Genomic DNA, 24,819 nt, shown 5'->3' on the forward strand with positions numbered 1-24,819 from the left:
ACATTAACTGTGTTGCATGTTGGTTAGTGTCCAGAATTGTATCATAGCACCATCTTGTGGTGTAATTTGGCAGCAAATGTTATTCATATTGTTATTTATTGTAAACAAACGAACAAAAAAACAATAAATGTGCACACACTATACTGACCGCATATCATTCTTTACTGCACTGTACTATTTCTTTAAGGACACCATGAAAGGCTTAGACATTTAGAGGTGAGTTCTGTCCTGTGTGGTGGGAGGCGTGAGTGTTTCAGCCTCAGGATAAACCAGGAAGCCAGAAAAGGTGGTGTACCTGCCCTGGTTGCTGTAGACAGCATAACGCTCATCCTGCTGACTGTACAGCCACACGCTGTCGCCCCGGCGGAGAGACAGCAGCAAGCTCTGACTCTGCATCTCCCTTCTCTTCGATGTGTCCTCGTCAAACACCATCGCCTGCACCTCGCCCTTCCCCGTCATCAGCTTCACTGAAACGGCCTTGCGAGGGTGTTTCCCCACAGTGAAGGCGAAGAAGTACGCACCTGGGAAGTGGCATGTGAACAGGCCCGAGGTTTTGTTGAAATGCCCCCCGATGTTGACATATTCCACATCAAAGGTCAGAGGCGGCTTGTCCTGCTGCCTGCTGCTCTGGCCCATGAGTGTGGACGTCCTTGCCATAGAGAAGGCAGACCGTGGCTGCTCTGAAGCCTGACCTCTGGCCCTGGGGTCAGCCTGAGGGGGGCAGTTTGGGTAGGACAGGTCCGGTGGGGACAGGTGGTTGGTGATGTAGCTGGTTGGGGTGGTGTCAGGATAGACGAGGTAACCGGAGAAGGTGATGTAAGGGCCAGCGTTGCTGTACAGAGCATACTGGGGACTTTGTTGTAAAAGCAGCCAAACTGTGTCCATTTCCTTCAAACTGATCATCACACTTTGGCTTTGCACTTTCCTCCCTTTCTTGCGGTAGTCATCATAGGCTATAGCCTGCACCTCCTCTCCGTTCTTCACAAGTATCACAGAGAGCATTTTCTTTGGAAATTTCCCCACAGAAAAGGAGAAATAATATGCCCCGGGGATGCGGCAGCGGAAGTGGCCCGTGTCTGGATTGAAGTCCCCTCCAATGTTGACCATGAGCCTGTTGAAAGTCACAGCCTTCTGCTTGCCTCCCACTACGTTGTTGGTTCGTGTGGCAGAGAAAGCAGAGCGGAGACCTGTGGTCACTGGAGGGGCATGAAGGGGTGAAACTGGTCCAGAGCACGCCATCATGATGAACACACATGCCAGGTAGCAATGGGTGCTCCACTGAGCTGAAGAGGAAAATCAAAGAAATGAAATTTACAGATGCTTGAAGTCACTCAAAGTTTTAGTGAGTTAGAAATGTGAGAAGTTTTTGCTGCACAGAATAGAAACAACTCTAGTCTTACAGTTCGCGACCCGGTGGTCAGGGGCTCCAAGATAATTCTGAGGGGTCACCAGATGATTAAAGGAATAGTCTGACTGTCTTGCAGAGAATTAGATGAGAAGATTAATATCACTCTCATGTTTGTCTGCTAAATAAGAAGCTAGAGCCAGCTGATTGGAAGCAGGAGGAAACAGCTGGCCAGGCTCTGTCCAGTAGGAAAAAGTCCACCTGCGAGCACCTCTAAAGCTCTCTAATTAACACATTGTATCTTGTTTTTACTGAATCTGTACAAAAACAAAAGCGTAAAAACAAAAAGACATACAACTCTCTGCTGGGAAGCAACTTCTGGAAATGCTGGAATTTTTGCATTAAAGGGATAAGAAAGTAAGAAAAAGTTGGTCACAGAAAGCAGTTTATTCTCTATGATTTTCTTCTTGTAAAATATAAAGAACTTAAAATATCATTTAAAATTCTTCCAATGAACAAACAGGGAAAAGAAATCACTGTTTAGCTGAACTGCAACAACTCATCTGCTATGATGAGAAGTTTCAAGTAGACATTAAATGTCAATGTCAAAGTAAAATACACTTCTTTTAGATTGAGTCTTGTGTATCATTCTAAGCTTAACCCGTAATGCCTCTAAAAAATCCTCCAAGTTGATAAGGAAGTCTGGCTGAGCCCTGTCGAGATGGATCTTGCCACTCAAATCAAGCACTCTAATGTGGCTGATATTGTCTGTTCTCTCTGTGCACTGAGAGAAGGGACTAGATTAGATGCTGGTTCATCTGTTCCTGTGTGTGTCGAACAATGGAAATTTTTTTGGAGGGTTGGCGAGGTGAGGCAGGCCAAAATGCTAAAAGACACCACTGCAAAGTGTAAACCAAACACTACTTTGAAGAAAATCAGTTATTATTATTATCATGAGAACATTTTCATGAAAATTGTAGCTTTTTGATTATTTTCAAGGACTTCCTTGCATTTCCAGAAATTCTGCCATTTTACCTTTACATATGTTAAAGAGCATGACATATTCAGGTTCAAAAATATTATCTGTCTTAAACAAAATTACTAAACCATGAAAATATTCTATAATGTTTGCATAAATGTATAGAAACAGATACCTCTGAAATCTCACAAGGTCAGACTGGACTAAAAGAGCTTCCAAGACTAAATGACTTGTACCGGAAAGGCAACAAAAATGAGTAGTAATTATAGGTTCAGATTTTACACCTGGCTGTTTCTCCTGTTGCCTGTAATACACATATTTTTACAAAGCACTAATAATAGAGATTTAGCCCTAAACTGTTGTGGAAAAGCCAAGGTCAGTGTTAAATTGAGAAAATGTCTACGGTGTAACAAATTGTGTTCTTCTTGAGCAGAATTTACATTTGTGTAAAAATAATGTAAACTAAAGCACAAATACAATAAAGAACATCAGAGAATCATCTATAATTGTGACAAGATGTAGCACTCTCTATACTGTTGGAGACTGATGGAATTTACTATACTCCTATCAAGACAAGTTAAAATAAAAGATCCAACATACATTTATTGTTCCACTTCTGTTTCTACGCACAGAATTCATGCTCGAAAGAATGACCAATTACAGGAATATCAAACCCACCTGTTGGGCTAAGCTGGGACAGAAATTGCATGCTGGATGTCTTCTTCGTTGCTAACTTTTTCAGTAAAGTTCCTCTTAGTTTGCTGCACTGCTAATGTCCATGTCTGACATGGTCCTGACACCCAAAGGGACAATGCTTTTGTCCGTACAGATATGTCAGAAGGAGGAGGAGCTCCAAACCCCCTCCAATCTATAGCTCCCATTCAGCCTGCAGGGCAAAAAAAAGGGAGAAAATGCAGCTGTACCAAAAAGCCTTATTGGCCCGTGGAAATGTTGTCTAATTCATTATTTGTTTTGTCTGGATCAGGGAAAGTAGCTGTGGGATACAAAGTTTTACTCTTCAGGAACAGAGAAGTGTATGATTTCCAAGTCCAGCAGCCAGTTTTGAAAAAAAAAAAACCATGCACATGGAGAATGATGGAACAGCCACGTAATGCACTGCCATGTAAATATCAGGTAGGCAAGGTCATTTTAAAGTTCTAATTGCCAGGTGCTGCGATGCACAAACTGCTCTCTTGGATGCGATACGATGCAATGGCATGAGCAAAATGTTGTGGAGGGTAACGTGAGCTCATCAGTTGCAGCACTCAGGTTCTTCATTAAAATCAGTAATATCACTGTGTAACAACGCACCATTAAAGTCCTGCTTTCAAATGATAAAATATTCTTAAGAATGGTAATAAAGAAGGACTTTCTCCTTACTTGCCTTTTCCAAGCATTTGATGATGTGTTGATGCTATGATGCTATTTGAATTTGTGTGAGGTACAGTCTGCTCTCATGCTTTATTTGCTTAATAAAAATCAGACACAAAACCTTTGTTTCTGAGCCAATATTATAATATAATATATACAAATTAATATTGTCAAGTTAAGTATTCAAATAGAGCTTTACATGAGGAGCTGCAAGGCTATAGAGGAGAATCTGATGTGTCTGTTTATCCTTTATATTCTTGCATTTAAACACTGATTGTAGTGGGGTGTAGCTGCTTGCTCCATCAGCTACATCCCTGCCCCTCCATCCACTGTCATGACGCAAAGAACCCGGAAGACGTGTGTTCGCTGTAAATGCCAACGACAGAGAGGAGGCACTGAGAGCTGAAAGCCCGCATTAAAGACAAGATGGCAGGACTGCCCCGCAGGATCATAAAGGTAATTATTTCACACTTTAAACAGCAGCATGTGTGACTTTTCTGTCATGGCTAAAGCTCAACATGCACAGCCTCAACTCCCTGAGCTTTGCTGGTACGCCCGGTTAACAGTTTCGTGCGCTAACGTTAGCATCCAGCTCGTTACCGTTAGTTTGATAAAGTAACTTCCGTTTCATTCCTGTGCCCAGATACACCTAGACACTGTGGGTTAAAAATACATCAGCGCTTTGTAAAAATGGCGGATGAATGTGCTGCATGCCGGTGTTATACATATATAACGTTATACTTTCTATGCACAATAGTGCTGTCAAATTGCTAATGATTAGGTAGCGGCTGACTGGATGTCCAGCTAAGCAGGCTAACTATGCTAACCCCCGGCTACTTGCTTAGCTTTGTTTGTATGTGAATGACAAAAACAGGGGCAGTTATTTACAAGCTAACGCTAGCCTGTTAGCCTGATGCTTCCAGTATTATACTTTTCATTTAAGCGTGCATAAGCTTGTGATAGGATGTTTGCCTTTTGTAATCTTTTCTTTTTGCTCTGTTTAGTTCTTTAGTTAGTAATTAGCTAGCTAGGAGTTGTGTTAAACATTAGTGCCCGAAGTTGGTCATCAATGTGGTAACGTAGTAAATACCTATCAAAGTAGTATGGATGAAACGTTTGTTATTTTGATCAGAAATGACTTCCAGTGCAGAGATTTGCCCCTGGCTCTATGGGGCAGCTTCAGCAAGCAACCAAGAAGCTCTTACTCAGCAGACTAAAGATGCTGCTGAAGGAGTGACATCCCCTGGCATGAACTATGTGATACAGTGTTGTTACTGTCAGTCCCCGTCTTCTATTCTCTGCCACTCCTACATGCAAACCCATAATTACAGAGGCTAATATCATGAATTACAAGAACATTTCCCTGTCACGACAGCCATTGCATTTACTGAACATGCATTTTCTCGAGTAATAACAAAACTAGTACCTTAGCTGCATTTTACTTCTGTGTCATAATGACATAAGTTTTGAGAGGAGCTTTGATTGCTAAGCACATGCTTGTCTGCACTGTTTCTATGAAGTGTTTTTTTTTTCAGTTAGGATTGCATGTTATGTTTTCATTATTTATGAGTATAAACTATGGTAAATTATTAATCACTTGGTCTTCAAAATGTCAGAAACCTTAAGTTCCCAGAGACCAGGATGATGTGTTGAAACTGCTTTCAGTGTCTGACCAGTGGGTCTTCTATTTGTGAACATAAGTGACTAATTTTCATCTCGATTCTTAATATTTACCCTGGCTTAACTTTGGTGGTGTATGGAAAATTTAGCCCAGTTTGGGAAAATATGGCAATAATCAGAATTATTAGGTGGAGCCATATTTGGAAATGCAGGGGTAATGACAGTTTATCAGTTTAGTTGAGATCTGAAGTGACCTGCTCATATATCATTGATTCTTGTTTTATGCCCTTGAAGGGTCTTGCAGGCCCGTTGTATGCCCAGATCAGGGTTTCATAAGGGCCAGGCTGGAGAAGAAGTTTATCAGTTCAACTACCCTACAGTGGTAGTACACAAGCCTTGTAGAAACGTTTTCCTTTTTCGTTGTGATACCTCAACAGTGCCCTCACTGTAAATATGCAAATAACAGTAATTGATTCGGTGTATTTGTGTATATTAACCAAATTTGTAAAGGAATGGTGGTCAGCCTGTATTGAGGTTTATTGAGAACGCACAATGGGAACATGAATGGTATCTAAGAGAAGGTTACACAGGTGGGTGAGTAAGCAGACCACAGACCAGTGTTGGTGGGAAAAGGTGGCAGGGCTGGGAACAGTACTTAAGCGGACCGAGCCCTTGAGCCCTCAGAGCGTGTGACTGGGACTGGGAGCCCCTCTCCTGTCTGTGTTTTCACTGCATGGTTTTGTCTGTGGGTTATCAGAAACATTTCAGGAATCTCACTCCCAGTTGCATTCAGGAAAAGAACGTCAAAAACAAAGCTGTTGGCAAGCTTTGTTTGATTTCATACATAGTGAGCTATGCTGTTGTTTATTTATTGCTCTACTATAGTCGAGTGTGGTGCATATATTACTGAAGGCTGCACTGCAAACAGGCACCACAGGATACCAGATTCGTGATTAGCAAGATAATCAATAGGTCTCATATAGCCAAATAACTGTGATACAGTACTACAGTTTGGAGAAGGCAAAATGTAGAGTGAAGGACACTGCGGTTTACATAATTGTGTGCATAGTAGTGAGCTTGAATGTAGTTTTCTTGTTAAAGGCATCTCTCAAGTCTGTCGCTCATGCTGCCTCATGCATACCACAAGAGATATCAGATACCTGGTCTTGTTTCACAGACAAGGCGTGTGTTTCTGTTGATCGCTTGGCTGTCACTATCATTTGGGAGAAGCCTTGCTGCAGTGGCTGATGGGAATGGAAGTAATGGTCTCCTGTGGTGCGGTGGCTGAGTCAGTGTCACCTCTAAAAGACACTTACATACTGCACAGAGAGTCTTCAGAATTACAACAGTGAGCCATTATTGCAGTCAGGGCTAGACTTCCCTCTGTGTTAAAGGATAAAAGCCAAAAAGCAGACTGCAGTCCGCCTCCTGCCTACCACATCTGCTGTCAGGATAATAATGACTCACAACTTTTGTGTAATAGTTGAATGGACAAATTTTACTAATAACAAATGAAAATTCCCTAATGACATTTATTTTTCAATACAGATCAGCAGTGTGATGTGTAGTGTCCACCAGCACAGTCAGCAGTGATGCTTGGTACAGGTCTATATATCAGCGCTTTATTTGTTGCTGTCATGATTAAGCATTACACTGTTTCCAAGTGTCTCCAGTCACTGGGGGAGATGAGCATGCAATACATTCCACACAGATTCAGTGTATGAAACATGTAATACATATCTTGGTATTTCATTTTCAAATATTTTTTCTGTCACAATTACCATAAGTGAAAACTGCTTCTTTCAGTCATCACACAAGTTTTTGGAAAAGCACAGAAAGTTAGAAAATGGCTTTATGCTATCAAATGGCCAGTAATTGTAAATGGCTAGTAATTGCTAGTAAATGGCTAGCACTTAGACATGCACAAAAGAAAGAGCTGCAACAAAAAGTGGACAGGGATGCACTTTGGTTGCTAGCCCCCTCATTACTAATTTTCTGACATTTGTACTATGACAGATGCTCTGTGCATCATGGTTTTAAAAAAAACATTTATATTCAAGTTGCAGCCCCTCTACAGAAACTGAGTTAAAAACATTTCTCCTGACACGCATCTCTGTCTGATTGAGGCTTTGTTGTAGTTTTGCTGTCCAAAGTGAAAGCACTTAATAGCACTGACAGTAATATGATGGTGCGTATAGTTAATTTCTTTCTGTCTTTTTCTTTACCAGGAAACTCAGCGTTTGCTTGCAGAGCCTGTCCCAGGCATCAAGGCAGAGCCAGATGAAGGCAACGCCCGCTACTTTCATGTGGTCATTGCTGGACCTCAGGACTCACCTTTTGAGGGGGGCACATTTAAACTTGAACTCTTTTTACCAGAAGAATATCCCATGGCAGCTCCTAAAGTACGCTTCATGACCAAAATATATCATCCCAATGTAGACAAGCTGGGAAGAATATGTCTAGACATTTTGAAAGGTAAGCCCGTACTCTGTAATGTCACTGTTTATGCTTGGCCAGCTATGTGTGGTATGCATTGTGGTTTACCTTAAAAGATGTGTTTTTAATTGACAGAAAATTTGTTTAACTTAAGCTTTAACAGCCACTTTGCGTCTGTTCTGTCTTTGGTTTGTTCAGTCAGGGTTGTTACTGTTGGAAGGCCTGTGTGTATTAAGTCCTCTGATGTTTGGCCTGTGAATGAAGTGAGGGATTTGCCAATTTCATCTTGCTCAACAGATCAAGGGCCTCTTTCGTTACATGTGTGACTCCAAACTGGGGCTTTGTGTCACTACTACTGCATATCACCACTGTCTCTTCACTGCCCCTGCTGCTTAAAATAGATACACTGTTGCCTCTTCCTGACTCCTTTTTTTCTCTCTTGTCAATGTTTAACACTATTTTCCCTCTGCTTTTCTTGCTTTCTATTTTAGTCTTATTAATTCCTCTGGTTGTCATTTTTTCCAGATAAATGGTCACCAGCTCTGCAGATTCGTACAGTGCTGCTCTCAATCCAGGCATTACTAAGTGCACCCAACCCTGATGATCCTCTAGCAAATGACGTTGCAGAGAAGTGGAAGTCCAGTGAAGCTGAAGCCATTGAAACAGGTGAGAGCTACAGAATGATCTGGCAGGGTTCAACAGCAAGTTTATGACATGTTCCTTCGAGGGTGGTCCCTTTCCCCTCCATCATTTGGATTAAAGGAACATCCATCCTAAATACACACATTGGTACAAAAACCCAAAACACTGTGTACAATTATTTTACATTGTGAGGCGGAGTTTTGTCTTTGGTATTACATTTTTTTAAACTATCTTGACTAGAATTATTTATTCCATATCCTTACTGTATACTGTATGTGAAACTATAGTTCACCAACATTGTCATGTTGGCATGTTGAAGGATTTTCTTTTGCTTGATGACATAAAACATGACGACAAACCATTTCAGGCTTCATTTAAAAACCTCAGTAGAAGCTTTGAATGTGAAAAAAAGAGAGAGTGAGAGAGAGATATTTGGTACAACCCTATTGTTTTCATCTTCATTTTAGTTTAATTTAATGTTTACTTTTGGTAAGTTGTCAGAAAAAATTACCCTAGTCCATACTTGGCATCTTTTGCATGTCTGACCATCCTGATCAATTGTTCATTCTTTTTTTTCTTTTCTTTATGTTTTCAAATTTTCCTTGTGCTCACTGAGGGTTTAATGTAGCATGCGTGTGTGCGTGCGTGCGTGGTAGTCATTACAAGAAACATTTCTAAATACAGGAAGCCATATTGGTAAATTGTATGTTACACATGTTCATATCTGTGTCTGTTTTTTTGTCTTAACATTACAGCCAAGACATGGACCAGGCTTTATGCCGGAAACAAAAATGAAGTGTGAACACAACTCCTCATGTTCTGCCAAGACCTCTTCCAACTTCATTTGCATTTAAAGGACACCGTTTATATATATATATATATATATATATATATATATATATATATATATATATATATATGTTGACATAAACATGAATAGATTGTAAAGGAAAAAAACAACTGCTGACAATTGGTGATTTAAATGCACACTAGTAATGAAATTACTCGTTGTTGTCCTAACTCACTACTGTTCAAATGCATGGGCAGAGATTTTACATCTACTCACCTGGCTTTTTTTGTCCATTGATTTTGAGAGGCTTCTTTTGCCAATTGTTGCTTACAAGCATGTTTGAGGGGGGAAGAGGGGGTCATACGTCCCACATTTTTGTTGGGGATGAGGGTAGGGGGTTCCGGAGCAGTGGAGTGGGTGGGGAGGAGGCACCGGGCTAGATGTGGCCAATATTGTATACTATTTCTTTTAACTTCGTGTCGCTGTTTGTTTATTAAAAGCAGCTAATTACTACTAGCCCTCTGTATGTAGACACTCACCTGGAGGCAGACCAGAGTTTCATCCAGGGTAAGACAGCCCAGCAGGATGCATATATAATTGTAGCCCTACGTCTTCTGTAAGTCACATCTGGCTGCATTCAGTACAAAATAATATTACTAAAACCAAACTGAGCCTTTCATTGCCACATTCATTTTTTCAGCCTCTCTCAGTGTAAACTGCCTGTGGATGGTGTGGGAGAGAATGGAGGGTAGGGTGGACATTGTGGACCTTTCCTTAGTTTTAGCACACATGTTTTATTACCATATCCAGTCTTTTATATGTGAATCTTTCTCGCCCTGGCCATACTAACCACTCTGCTTTTTCCTCGTATTTCATCACAGTCTAATGCTACAAGACTCTGGTTTACTCCTTCCAATGGCATTTATCTCACAAGGCAATGGTTACATTTGAGCTGTCAGTTGTTTGATGATGTGAGAGGGAGTGGGGTGGGGTGGGGTGGGGATCTGTATGAGAGGAGATGATAGGTTGTTACAGGATCAAACTCCAAGAGATCAATGACAGCTTTGACTCTCGACTGTCGTGACTGGTCTTGGGCTGAAAAGTCTGTATTCAGTTCACTGTTTGTAAATTCATTCTTTCTATTAAATCTGGGAAGGAAATATTTTCCTGCTCTCAGAGAGCTATGAAACAGTCCACCTGCATACTTTTATGTTGTGTAAATAAAAATCTGTTGATTAATAAACAGTTGCGTGGATGTCATTCTTGATGCCATACGTGTGTCAAATAAATGCTGTTATGATCACTGTGAGTGAGCCAGTTGTTGAAGAAGTACTCAGACGTGGGGGGAAAAAATCAGTTACAAATTCAGTTAAGTAAAAATACAGTGGTATAATCAACAATTAATCTACCACATAAAGCATTCATTATGCAGCATGGCTCCTTTCAGTTTATTATACCGTATATTGTATATTAGCAGATAACTGATGTGTTCAAATGTAACTGCATTTTAATGTAGCTTCATGAAGTGGAGACAATTTATACTATTTCAGAAACAGTTGGCTTGTTTAATAGATGACAGACACCCAGGGGCCACTCCCACCAAGGTCACTTATCAGAAGTAACAGATTGCACCTTTATCACTTATTACTCTATGGATTCTGGCAACCTCATGTAATTCACATCATAGCTCATTTTCAACTAGGATTCTAATCAGCTACAGTAAGTGTAAACATCTGCTGGGGTGTGCAGGACTTTGTAAGTTAATTATGTAATTTGTATAGAATTTAAGTAACAAGTAACTGTAGTTATTAAATTCATGTAGTGGACTACCGTATTTCCTTCCAAAATGTTGTACTTGTCATTTTTAAACACCGCTAGACATTGCCACATTTGAATACATCCTGCGGTTTAAGACAGCGCTCATCCACTAGAGGGAAGCCCTGAGCTTTGCTACATCTATACTCAGCAGTGTGTTACAGGCTTCAGCACCTCTCTACAAGAAGCATGCAGCTGTAAATAACCTGCGTGTGCACTGGCTGCTGCGTTGAACTGGACAGTTTCAGCCCTGTTTTTTTTTTTTTTTTTTGCCCTTTAAAAAGCAGGGGATGGCTTGTGGTTAGTTTGGTAATCATGAGAATCCAAGTGCACCTGGTAAAGATTATTTTATTCCCACATGCAGCAGAGCAGCACTTAAAAATGTAATGCAAGAGGTGAAAGGTAGAGTGTATAAATGTACTTATGTATTTATCTTTAGTGTGTATTTGTTTGGTTTTGTTTCTGCAGATCGTACATCGTTAACCCTCAACTCCCCTTCAGAAATAACTTCATTCCTCTCTAGGCCATAAAAATGTGTGTGTGTGTGTGGGGGGGGTGCTGACGCTGTTATAAGGGGTGTTTGCTGTTGAAAACATGGGGTGGAGGATGGCATGTATGTTTGTTGGCAAACCGATAATGAAAATATTCTTAAAGAATAAATTTAATCTCATATCACACTATTAGTCTATAATGTCTTGCTTTGTTAGTACCTCAAAGGAAAAGGCATTCAAGTTATCTTTAAAGTAGGGTTGAAGATCTCAAGAGCGGCACCTGAAAGCAGCATAACGCCTCGTTCACGCACGCGACGTTTTTAATGATAACTAGGCAACAGTGCTGAAAAAAAGACGGCCGCGCGCGTGGGGCCACCACCCGCGTCCGTGTCACTAACCGTCTTGTTAATGATGAACGTGAAACTCGGTGTAACGCGGGCGCTGACAGGCAGCTTGTTGCGCAGCTCTCAGGTCAGCTGCTAGCTCGCCGACCACAGATGTGAGCGAGTTTGTTGAACCATGCGTGTTAACAGCAGCACTGAGCCACCATGGTAGGTAGTACAGTATACGAGCAGAGGCAGACGGACATTGTCCGGGAGAGAATGGACCGAGTTCACGTGTTGTAACCGGCGCTATCTAAAGAAGGTGAAGTTGGGAAGATTTCAACGGATACGGCGCTCCTGCTCCCCCACTCTCGGACCACTTTCTGCAGCGCCTGGTTGAATCCAGATTTTCGCTTTTCCCATCACTTTTTTTGTTTACATTTCCTGGCACTCGACAATTGGTGATATAAATGATGAAGTTTAAGCCCAACCAGACGAGGACGTACGACGGAGAAGGGTTCAAGAGGAGAGCGGCGTGTTTGTGTTTCAAAAACGAAAAGGAGGACGAGGTAAGTTGTGTGTGTCGACGGCTGGACTCGGTGGTTAAACTGGTTGTTGTGGTCGTCATTTACTACCACTTTATTTTTTGACAAAGTCCTAATACAACTCGTAAACTCTGGCTGCCTATCATGCAGTGCCCGTTGACAGCCGTCATATACATAAAACAGGCTGTCTTTCAGTTTAATGTTGCGTGAGAGAGTGTGTTCAGGTGTCTGATGCCTTTAGGTCATGTGTTGGGCAGAGTGAACATAACTTGGCTGAAGGGCCAAATAATTCACCTATTAAACATCTGTGGGGGTGTCTTACAAGCTGGCACCCACTGAGACCAGGAGTCATTTTTCATTTCCTGTTCAATGCGAAATCCAGATAACTCATAATTTATAAAGACAGAGCTTCCTGGTGGCCTGCCGGTGCAAACTGTGCTGGCTGAAATATTGACTGTCCACACTCCAGAATTTATTTGATTACATAAAACTTTCGTGCCACCTCTTGTATGTAATGCACGTCAGCTTGTAAATACCACCTGTCATTATAAAATCTTGCTTTGACATTCATTCACCTAGCTGGTGTGTGTTTTCCAACTCACACTGGCATCAGCTGATGGGGTTATTGTACAGGGCAATTTCCATATCAAAACAGGTCAGTGTGATCACTAATCCTTTGCTGAGGCACCATGCAACTCCTGCACGGCACTCAAACATACTTTTTTTGCTTACTCTGAACTGTGGTGTGATTGCATTGCAGTGCTGCAACGTTTGTCTTCTTATTTCACATTTAGTCTGTATTTAATAACACAAAGCAAAATTAGCATAGCCAATTTCCACTTGTCCACTCAAAAATGCTTACCTTCAAATTCAAGCAGGGATTTATATATTTAAATATCAAATGTGACATTTTACCTCAAATACTTAACAAATGCATCATGCCATCTAACAGGGTAATGCTGCAAAGGAGGAACTTTGGAGAATTGTGGACACTAACAGCACAAATGACCAGGTTTGAATATGTCTCTCTCTGTAGAGCGCAGGCATTTTCAAGAATATATTTTTTTCTTTGGGGTAAGAAAAAGAATAAGAAGTTACATACTGGGGGCTGAGGGCTGTCCTAGATCACAACGTGTCTGCCCAGTGACGGCAGCCCTTCTCAGGAGCACACGTGATTGGGGGAGTGGGGTCGCTGGGGCCTGGTTGGGGAAGGGGGGGGGGACTGAGTGTTACACTGCGTGCTAAACACCAAGTGACCTATCAGCTGCAATTTATAGAAACAAGGTGCAGGCACTTGCTGTCCCCTGACAGATTTGCTTTCCTGCCCCTTGTGCTTTCACCCCCTCTCTTCTGTTCATCTGTGACATATGCTTACAAATGCTAAAAGTCTCTTTGATTATTGTTGATTGCAGTGGAGGATGATGAAATGGTCTCATATCACCAACCATGCTGATCTTGTTGGGCATTCTTACTGTCTTTGCTTTGATTTCATGTGTCACACTTAATGTGGGAAACTCTCAGGTCAGGTCTGCATACCTGGTTTATAGTCACTTCCTCAACATGTCATGACTTCATATTGGTTGTACTGAAAAAAATGTGATCTGTATCATACTCACCGTAACTGGCAGATAATGTGTTTTAGATAGTAATCCAGTAAAGGCTTACTGTCTTACTGTAAAGTTTTACAGTGTATTGCAGTCTAGTGCAAAAACATAACACTCTCTAAAACTATAATTACATTTGGGATTTTTTGGAAATATGGTTAAAATCGGTACAACAATACAGAATGAGATAAATGTATCACAGTTGGCAAATTTTTAGCAAAATCACATAGAAACTGGTCAAACTTTTTTGAATTACACCAGACAAAATCCTCTAGAAGCAGAACTATTCCTTTTTAATCCAGGTTGTGAAAGTTCATATTTAGACTCTGATCAGTATTTTATTGCACACACACAGGTACACAGAGACCTATATTGATCACGTAGGGGTTAGGTACCTTGCTCAAGGGCACCTCCGCAGTGCCCCAGTGGAGAACTGGCACCTCTCCAGCTCCCTGACCACCTCCGTATCAACTAGTACATGCTGGACTTGAACCAGCCATCCTCAGGTCCCCAAGCCAAGTCCCTATGGACTGAGTTGCTGCTGCACCACATGGGCACATAGTATGTTGATATCATCACAGCACGTGTTTGCTCAAAGTCAATAAACAATTTTGAAGTGTCTTAGTTCTATCTGTGACACAGTCACAAAAATGTAAACTTGTCCTGAAAAGCTTCATGAAGAGAGTATGGGTTGTAATGTTGTTGTATTGGTTTACATGATATTGTACAAAAGTTCACATTATTGTGGCCAGTCACTGTAAACAATATTTGGGTCACTGCACCAGAAACAATAATAATCTGAAAGAAATAGAACCCCTACTTAAGTTTTTGCATTAACCTCTTGCCTCATGCATTACTCTAGCTTTGTGTGAATCTAGTATGTGTCAACAGTATTTTAGCTGGAATACGATCAGGTGTTGATCACCGTAAAGCTGATGTGGATACGCACGCTCAAAGCTCTTCCTCACTCTGAACTCTCACTGAGGTGTGTTTGGAGCCTGCTGGGGTCATTAGCCTCCTCTGCTAAGCTCTTTTGTTTTCATACAGAAAGGCAACTGCTGATCCAGTGGTTTTTGAGCGCCTACGTGTTTCACATGGCGTTTGTGTGAAATTGCGCATGCATGTGTGTGCTGCGTGCATTTGTTTCAGTGAGACAGCTGCCAGTGCCTCTGCAGCCCTCAGGGCGCTGCACAGATAGTTTATGGGGCAGAGATTCAAATGAGACTCGCCACTGCTCTCATGCTCTGCAGCTATTAATTTGCCACCTCATTAACATTCATCATGCAGCAAACCCTGTACACCACATTAGTGTGACATACAGAATAACATTCATGTTGGACATTCAATGAATAAGTGCAGTGCTTATATTTGTAATTAGTTTAGATCACTTTGTAGTACATCTGTTTTCACTTGAAAACATGAAAACCTCTGAGTGGGGTGAATACTTTTTATTGACATGACTTTTAGGTTAGCTGAAAGAATGCTATATAAATATATCAAAGCAGGAAGATGCAACATTCTTTGCATCCATTTGCATCCACATTTTCTTTTTTTTATGTAATTGTCTCTATAGTTAAGTAATGTTCTGATCATAATGTGAGCCATGCACATAAGTTAATGTCTTCCGAATTGAAAATGCTAGTCTGAGCTCTGCAGGTTTTCGAGAATAAGTGGCAACTGCAGATTCGGTTCACTAAATGTTGATATTACGTGAGAGGAAAAAACAATCATTATGCCTTCTAACTTGGCCTGTTATCCATACATAAATGTTGACAGAGTTGCCTTTGTTAAGAATAAATCATGCAGTCTGCAGGGACAGAGCAAGCGTTTAGTCACACCCACATGCTTTTAAGCAATTACATCAATGATCCAAAGCATGTAAACAGCAAACAGGAGCTCTTGGTGAGTTTTAAGTTGTAGCAGCTAATTAGTGTGCATATTCATGATGAGGTGGAAGACTGACTAAGCTGTCAAAATGATGTTTGACTAAAGCTATGTGTGATTTGTTGTGTTTTTTTTACAACCTCACTTCAAAAACAGTTGTGACACTGTGTAAGACATAAATAAAAGAGAATATGATAATGTGCTAATCCTTTTTTGGTATACACTGGAAAACTGTACAAAGACAATATATTTAATGTTTTACCTCATCAGCTTTGTTGATCGTTGTCGGTACACAGTTGCAAAAGACTGCATTCTGTTTTTAACAGGGTTAAACAAAATGCAGTGTTGTAGCTTATTCTTGACCCGCATACAGAATGACTTACAGCCAAGGGCAACACAGCGTGAAGTTTCACTCATCACAGTAATTTCTGTGCAATTGAGACCACCTTTGACGGCAGTGAAGATGTTGTAATTAGTGCTCTGCACAAATCTGCCATGCTGCCCCGATCAGGTGTCAGCAGGAATGCTGACACATCTAAATGCTGGGAAACCTGTGCTGGGACAGTTGTGTTTGCCTTTAGTGTCTGATATGCAAATAGCTGATTTTTGGTGCTGATTTTTGACCTCTTTTTGCTGTGGAGGGATATTTCAGGAGACTGTAGTGGCTGCACATGTCCAGGAGAATTCAGAAAATATTCACACTTGAACTTGATGTGGGTCAGTGTGATGCCAGATAGGGTTTAAGGTCAAGTGCCTGCTTCCCCAGAGGGGCACCATGCTCAAAAAAGACCAAACTAGATGTGTCAGTTAAACATAGTACGTGGCTTCAGTTTGATTAATTCAGTTTAGACTGCTGATTCATCATCTTCTTTTGTGATTTTTTAATAGCTCCTCAAGCTTTTAATGTTTAGTTGTCTATTTTTATTTCAAACAAATTATTTACCATTTGTTAAGCAAATGATGGCTGAAATGTGGCACTGTAGTTTATGTGTGGGACTGTTTCCGAGAGATTTTTATTTTCAACTGTATTTATAATATATATATATATATATATATATATATATATAATTTTGAGCTTGTTCATCATAACATTTAATTGTTTTGCATTATATTATGTAGTTTACCTAAAATATGTATTCCTTAAAGGTGTTGCTTTTATTGTATCTCCCTCTGGTCATATCTCAGGCAGGAAAAGTGGTTTAGGGTGTAGTGTTGGGAAAATGACGTCAAATAAAATGGAATCAAACATAACATTGCTTTATCCCCACAGTAATGGTAGAAGCTCTATTCCAAAACAGTTGGGAAGCTGTGTAAATAAATAGAACACAATGTGACCGGTAAACACAGTTAATTTGCTGATTATTTATTCTGTTTTTATTTTTCTTTTATACAGTGGCCCAGCTTTTTTGGAGTCAGGGTTATAAATCTAAAGGCAGCTGTGTGTATTTTTTATGTGTATCAGTATGTGCTTTTAATGCAGGAACATCTAACCTGCAAACAACAGCCTGAAAACTTATACACCTATTTAAATCATGTGTCAAAGAGTGTGTCATGCTCAGCATCCCAATCCAGACCACACTCATATTTCATTAAGTAAATGCAGTGAATGAATGGCATGACATGTGAGATGTTCCATGCACATCCTGTTGAATGAATAGTACCACACTAACCTACCACCAGACACCTATATTGGTGAGGGACTCTAAACTTGGGCATTCCGTTGGTGCGTTTTTGGCACCCTGTACTCAACAGCAGAGACCTGACGAAGGCTTTTCTCCTTGGAAGGTGCTACTGGTGAGCAGCAGTCGACATCCAGACCAGTGGATTGTGCCAGGAGGAGGAATGGAACCAGAGGAGGAGCCCTGCGGTGCCGCCGTCAGGGAGGTGTACGAAGAGGTGAGCCCATCCACTGAAAAAATGAAGAAAGCACACACAGCTACATGTCCTGTAGCTCATCATGTAGCCACTGCAAAGCAGCCAGTAAAACCTTCAAATGTCCAAAGTGGTGTTTTTGCGTGTTTAATTACAGATTGCATACACTTTACATTACTGCTGCTGCTAGTACAAAATGAAAATCAGCTTTCAGAGATTTGGAGCTTGCTTTTTTTTTTTTTTTTAAGTGGTCAAAATGAAAATACTGTTGCATGATAATGCAAGTAAAAATAGGACTTTACTGTTGGCAAGCTCAACTCTTTGTGGGAATTTCCATCATCTGAGTTGTGAGAGTCAGCTGATCAGCAGCGTTGCTTTCACAAGCTATGTTGTCATAAAATGTAAGTGGAAGATAAACAATAAGCAAACATGGATATTGTGATAAGGACATTGTGAACTAGGTCAGTCAGAAACAGTCTCTGGTGTGGAGGCCAACTCCCCAAGACTTAGATGGTGGAATTTGAACTGAAATTGATGCATTGATTAGGAAAAGTTTTAAAACCCCACACTCAGGCCTGAGTATTTGGCCATGATGCATACAAGGTCAGTTAATTGTTCTGTGGTTTAGTAAAGGGGGCTGCTGGTAGTTGGCCAAAGTGTTTGGCGTGAGTGAGCTGTGAGCTTCTGCCTTGGATAGTCGTGGTGCTGATAGCTTTGAAGTATGGCAGTGACATTTGGAAAGGGTTTCCAGTTACCCACATCCTGTGCCTCTCAGACCAGACATGTATCTGAATATGGATGAGCTGCAAACCAACTACTGTGGCAAGCTAACAATTCAAAATGTCATGTTTTATATCCTGCTGATAAGTCCAGCACATCGACCTCATGGTTGTACGTGATAGTTTTAATTTTTGCAAATAAGAGATTTGTCTGTCCTATCAGGCAGTTTTTAGATTTAATTGTTGTTATAATCACCACAGCAATCAAAGAAAGTGTTCTGATAAAAGTGCTGGAAAATAATACAAATACAACCACGACAGTGATAAATCTGTTGTGGTTTATAATCCCTGACTATAGCGCTGTGCTGATTCTATACTACATACTAATTCAAAGCAGGTTTTGAGTATGTAATATGTTCATGCTAGAAATGAAACAAAATTACAAGATGCTCTAAAGGCAGCATGAATACTGAAATACGGCTGATTTTTGAATGTGTGGTTGGTATACACTGTTCCACCACAGTGCTATGCACAAAAGAAAGCGATTGCAGCTGCACAAAAATTGTGCTAAATCTCAAATTGTGGTTAACTTGCTCCAGAAACAAAGTAAAGTTTAAAGTATGTTGATTTCGTGTATATTTGCTGCATACTATAGAGATAAGTATAGTTGTATGTAGTGTATACAGTCAGTATGTAGTATGGAATTGGGACACAGCAAATGTCTGCCTGTTGTGGGCTTCTAGGCGTTCTTACTGATCCTGGCAGATCTGAAATGAATTCTGAAACAGACCCCTGGAACCACTCCATGTGTCTTCCAGCCAGCAAAAGGGAGATGTTTTTCCCACAAAACGTTGATTGTACAACATGCCATCAGTATCTGCTGACTTGGAGCATGCTCCACAAGCTGCCTAGCTTCACGGTCACACTCTAATGCAGTGGTTCCTAATCTATTCCTGCTTTTAAGAAAAAACGTTGGAATCAAGCACTCTCCACTAGCTGATTTTTAGCACCCTGAAGTGGTTCAACGATCCACTATTTTACAAGAAAAAGCCAATATAAATGAAAATTAAATGTAATTTCATAAAGCAGTTTTTTTCTTCTTTTCCACCCCACTAATTCTCTCAATTTAATCATTTTGGACATTCTCCTGGGGGTCCCAAACCCCTTGCTCTAGGATTCATGTGGGTTGACGGTTCCACAGCTAAATTCAGTGACCTTTTCTCCTCTGAAATTAAATTTAACTGTGCATGAGCAGAAATGGATCTCTACTTATGTGCCGTACTTGTGTCAAACCCCTCTCCCCCCTCAGCCTGTCACTCACACTATGTTTAGGTCTACCTGATCTTCTGTCATGTTGTCTCAGGCACGTGGCCATGCTGCGATGGTACTTAGCCACAATGTTTCCTGTCCTAAATGAGACAAATGGTCAGTTGAGAATGTGCATACACATTAGAACAAAGACGAGCTGTTCCTCATGCCAGGTCACACGTTTGCACTGTGTTGCGGCTGTATGAAAATATTGCACAGTGAGTGTCTTCATATAGCTTTGTTAGCCTCAGGAGGTCCCTATGAAATTAGTTAAAACAGTAGTGCTGTACAACCACTGTGTGGTCCTTCAAATGTAAATGTATTGAATGTCTCTTGATTGGTTTTCTTCGTGTGTGTGCAGGCTGGTGTGAAGGGAAAGCTTGGCAGACTACTCGGGATTTTTGAGGTAAGCTTGTCAAATTGTCATGGAAAAGTGTAATAAATTCTCACCCGTAACACATTATGTAACGCTGTTTAAACTCCTGTGTCATCTTAGCTGGTAAAGCTACTATCGTGCACAAGATACGTGTTGTAGACATGCCTCAGTCAGCTGCTGGTTGGTTAAGTTGTTTTGTCCATGTGGTCTGCAAAAAGAAAGAAAGTGCAGTTAACCACAGTTAACATCACGTGAAAGCTTTGCATGCATTGCCTTGACACAGTTTAGCACAGTGATATAAATTAGTGTCTTCATCTAAATGTTTGCAGCACAATCAAGACAGAAAGCACAGGACATACGTCTATATCCTCATTGTGACGGAGACACTGGAAGACTGGGAGGACTCTGTCAACATTGGTATGCCGCTACGTTTAAGTCTCACTCTGTCATCTTATTACTGTCAGTTTTGCATAAGTGATGCTGAATGTATTTACTCAGGCATTGGCAACAAGTACATGTTGTTCCATGAGTTTATTAAACCCAAAGATGTTGGTTTTTCTGGCAAGACAAGCTTTGATTATATTCTGAAGAGAAAACAAACTCACTGCTCCATAGTGCTGCAACTGGTCAAAACACTCCTCAGAAGAACCTCTGGCAAATTAAAACATGTAGTCATATAAATCATATAAATTACAAAAGCATACATAAGTTACTCTGACACAAATTTAAGTGCTATTGTTGTCTTTTCAATGGTAAAAGGGTTAGTCATTTGTCGATCACAGGTCAGAAGGTCGAGTCAGGGTAGCAATCATGAAGGGAAACCATTGAGAAAGACCACTGGGGCCTCCAGTCATCACTTTGTAAACTGAGAAACTGGGACACACAGATGAAGTCAAAGCACCTGATCTGCAGTGTTTATTGTCCTGAAATGTCGCAACAGTTTGACTTCCTTGCTGTTCCCGTTTTATTGACCACGTCCTCTTAAACAGCTGAGATGATTACTCGAGTAACTGGTTAGTCGATCGACATAGAATTAATCTGCATTTATTTTGATGATCCATTAAAAGTTTTTAATATTTTTCCCTGGAATAAATGCTAACGTTCACTGGCTGTAGCTTCTTAATTTTGAAAAGTTGCTCTCTATTTTATTTGACAGTAACCTGAACTTCAAGATTTTTGAATGTTAGGTATCTGAAGAACTCACCTTGGACTAACTGATAGTGAAAATGATTATTAGTTGCAGCCCTAAAATTAATATTCCTTTTCCCCATTGCTTATCTTTTGCCCCATCACTAAGATTTCTGATCTTACTGAATGTGGATTATGATCAGGTATGTGATTATTGTTTGTTTTGAATGTGTTTGGTATTTAAAATCTAATCCCTCTCTGGAGATGTAGTAACTCAAAATGTAAACTATTTCTAACTGGTGTGGATAAAAGTGGTCGTATAATATACTCCCTTCACCCACAGAAATAGAGTTCAGCCCGTTCACAAGGGGGAGGAATGTTTGCTGTGCCCAGTTGTTTTCCAGTTATCATCACTCACCACAGCCCCCTCCTTACTTGTCCCCTCTGGCCCTGTGTGAAGGCTGTGACTGAGCAGAAAGAGCTCGACACTGCTGGTCTAATTTACTCCCCCCCCCCCCCCCTCTGCTGAAAGGCCAGGGATGGTGTACTTCAGGGTGTCAACATGAAGTCTCACACCACCCCCTGATAATCACAGGCCACGCGAAAGTCCTTTACCAAAATGCTGTTTGGAAATGAATGGGAGGAGATGATGGCTTGAAGTAAAGTATAAATAACTCCCAGCTGACGGTTTACTGGACGGATCATTTTTGTGGAAGGTGCTTTTTTTAGGAAGGTTTGATGACATGAGGGCTTCATAAACACAAACTGAAATAGGTCATGAATGTCCATTTCCACTCTGCAGCTTCCATTTAATCTTGAGCGTGTTGTATAATATTGTGTTTTAGCAATTAATGGTTATTTTGCCTGTTGAGCAACCTCACTCACTGCTCAGTCAAGCATATAGTAACACTGCTACCTTCAGCGAAGAATATCAGTTTAATCTTGGTTATTCGTCAGTTTTATTAAAATGACTTCCTCAAGCTGATAAGAGGAATGAGGGATAAATGCTTCATTTCTGGTTTCTTGCTTATCTTAGTCAAGCTTTAACATGGAAACACAGTTAAGAACACTGAAGGGAAACAATGAATGATTGCAGAACAGATCATTCTCATCTATATATTCTCTGCCGTCATACTTTCATCAGCATGACAGCGCGCCAATGCTTGAAAAAAATGGAGAGGAGCACTGATGTACATGGTTGGAGTACAAGTTCATTTTTCGTCTTGTCCTGCATTCATTTTGCAAGTTGTAAATGACTTTGTTCTGCCTGTCTCTATATGTATCCCTATATCTAAAACAGTTGGAATAGTCTACCCATAATTAGTTCTTGAAATGTTTCTTAGCTAGCTGTTAGCCAGTGTGAAAAAATCTGACAACAAGTAATAACCGTGCGTGAGGCACTTTGACCTTCCAGCGGAGGTGACTCAGGCAGTAACGAAATCTGAGCTGATGAACAAAGCTGAAGAAGTTGAGGAGACACAGATAGACACAGGTATGAACGACGATGTGCTTTGGCTGTTCTCTTGTGATCAGATCATCCAAGACACATGTTAAGACCTGGTGTAAACAGGGTCAGTATGCTTAAAACAAGCATCTCCTGAAACCCCTCCTCCACACCTTCCTGATGTCACAATACGGGAGGCTACGTCCACCAATGTTTGTAACTTTCCAAAGCATACACTTGGACAGACTCAAAACCGCACGGCCACAGGGTCAGTCCCAATATCAGCCAATGTGTTCAGTGTAATCCATAGTTACAACACCAAACACATCGCTGTTGGAGATCAGTGTTATCAGTGTAAAGTCATATGCACACAATGTGCTCTTGTTTTTTGTTTTTTTTTTATGTTTTTACAGGGAGGAAGAGGAAGTGGTTCAAAGTTGACGAAGCCATCAGGGTCCTGCAGAGCCACAAGCCTGTCCATGCGGAGTATCTACGCAGACTGACAAACACCTGTAACCCCACCTGCAGTCCTGTGTGTAGCCCCACTAACGGCAACACCCCGAGCTCCCAGGCGACGGACAACAACACACCTCACTATGTCGTTTGCTCCACACAGGGCTCAGATCTAGTCAACAGATAGGATCAACAGCAGCAGCAAGCAGTTGTTCAAAGAGGACACCGGGATGGACAGACCATGTGGAAAAGACTTATGCATTGATTGCATTACTAATGCAGCCTCTTAATATGTACAGTATGGACTCCCTTGAGGTTGATTTGAAACTGATTTGGAGTGGGCTTGAAGAGTGCCAGAATATTTTCCAAGTATATTTAAGATTTTGTATGTATATTTTTTAACAACCATCACCGGCTAATTGAGCAAATGTGTCCCTTAAGGTGTTTAGTTTAAAATGGATTTGCTCAATGTGCTGCATATTCAATTCAAAGGTCCTTTTTAGTCCTTCATGCTGAATATTTGATAGGCAAGCACCAAGTGTTTGAGTGGTTTCCTGGAGGCCAGTACTGGGAAGTGTTTGCTCTTAGAGGAAGTTATATCCCTACAGTGAGACTCAGTGCCAAATGATGCCATTGTGCAAGCCATTTTGAAGAGGTGTTGCTTTCTGTGTGAATATTTTGTAACAGTTCAGCTTTTTGTAAATTGTTACAACACTTTGGGAGTTAAACTAATGTCATGAGTCTTGTGAGATGTTTCGTTTAAAGAGAGCTGAGGGCAAAGTCTGCTTTGATACCACAAGCATAAACAACATCGCTCCTCCTGTAATTTCCACCTTAAAAGTACACACTGTATCATCTCTAATCACATGTAACAGTGTAATAAAGATTAGCTGAATATCTGCAAACTTGCTACCACACTCAAATGGAGACTTAAATTGTCCTTCCTCAAACATTGTTTTATTTGTACCTATATTTAATGTTGCAAGGCTGAGCAAATTAGAGTGTATTTGCACATTTAGATGAATATCAGCTTTTGTTTAGTGGAGCAGAACTGCGTAATCAAAACTTGCAAATGTGCCAAAGAAAGACCAGTATCATCAATCCTGTTAATGTTTCAGAAGACAATGAGGAGGCCCTGGCGTTAGAGGAGAGTTACAGTGTGTTTTTAGGATGATTTGTTTAAGTGCCTTCACAAACACAATAGGAAATTGTGTTTATTTTGTGGACGCTGTGCACCTAAAAGCACTGACTGGAAGCTGACTGGACAATCTGCTGTAGACACACTGTCAAAACCAGTCCCTTATATTTCTCAGCTGTGCTTGGATTTAAGCAATAGACTGTTGAAGGAAATGTGGAATTGTTACAATTGAATGTACATTATTTAATACGTGTTGACTGGATTTATTTATTCATGTTTCATGGGGGAATACCCCTTCCCATCATGAACAGGAAACTATGACAGGAAGTCATGGTCAGTGTGTAGGCCACACTTTTTTTTTAACACCTTAGAAAGAGAGCGGAAATTATGTGAAAATTTTAGTTTATTGACTATCATTTGACGCTTGTGCTTAATGGAGCATGAGAAAGATCAACGATTAACCCTTTTTTTTCTATTTGTGCATGTGTGACTGGAATATTCTGCTGTGCACCATCATGTTGTATATAAAACCTCAA

At 40.7% G+C, this 24,819-nt stretch overlaps 3 protein-coding genes across 4 annotated transcripts; 2 read left to right on the forward strand and 1 right to left on the reverse strand.

The window, feature by feature from the left end:
* Positions 1 to 210: 210 nt before the first annotated feature.
* Positions 211 to 3,033, reverse strand: c1qtnf13 (C1q and TNF related 13). Its single transcript, XM_041939750.1, has 2 exons — positions 3,003 to 3,033; positions 211 to 1,283 (listed from the first exon to the last, which is right to left on the reverse strand). Exons 1-2 carry the CDS (start codon positions 3,031 to 3,033, stop codon positions 211 to 213), a joined length of 1,104 nt encoding a protein of 367 aa, XP_041795684.1.
* A 1,012-nt stretch (positions 3,034 to 4,045) lies between these two features.
* Positions 4,046 to 9,548, forward strand: ube2na (ubiquitin-conjugating enzyme E2Na). Its single transcript, XM_041938538.1, has 4 exons — positions 4,046 to 4,151; positions 7,544 to 7,790; positions 8,277 to 8,417; positions 9,149 to 9,548. The coding sequence occupies exons 1-4, from the start codon at positions 4,122 to 4,124 to the stop codon at positions 9,193 to 9,195; spliced, it is 465 nt and encodes a 154-aa protein (XP_041794472.1). The 5' UTR covers positions 4,046 to 4,121; the 3' UTR covers positions 9,196 to 9,548.
* Positions 9,549 to 11,966: 2,418 nt separating this feature from the next.
* Positions 11,967 to 24,721, forward strand: nudt4a (nudix (nucleoside diphosphate linked moiety X)-type motif 4a). Of its 2 annotated transcripts, XM_041939264.1 has the most exons (6): positions 11,967 to 12,381; positions 17,631 to 17,741; positions 20,106 to 20,150; positions 20,450 to 20,537; positions 23,106 to 23,224; positions 23,309 to 24,721. In XM_041939264.1, exons 1-6 carry the CDS (start codon positions 12,283 to 12,285, stop codon positions 23,330 to 23,332), a joined length of 486 nt encoding a protein of 161 aa, XP_041795198.1. In that variant the 5' UTR covers positions 11,967 to 12,282; the 3' UTR covers positions 23,333 to 24,721. The 2 variants fall into 2 exon arrangements, with proteins under 2 accessions (XP_041795198.1, XP_041795197.1); XM_041939263.1 differs by having other exon boundaries at positions 23,106 to 24,721.
* The last annotated feature ends 98 nt before the right edge of the window (positions 24,722 to 24,819 follow it).

Source organism: Chelmon rostratus, chromosome 6 (genome assembly GCF_017976325.1).
Source record: "Chelmon rostratus isolate fCheRos1 chromosome 6, fCheRos1.pri, whole genome shotgun sequence".
NCBI classification, from domain to species: Eukaryota; Metazoa; Chordata; class Actinopteri; order Chaetodontiformes; family Chaetodontidae; genus Chelmon; species Chelmon rostratus.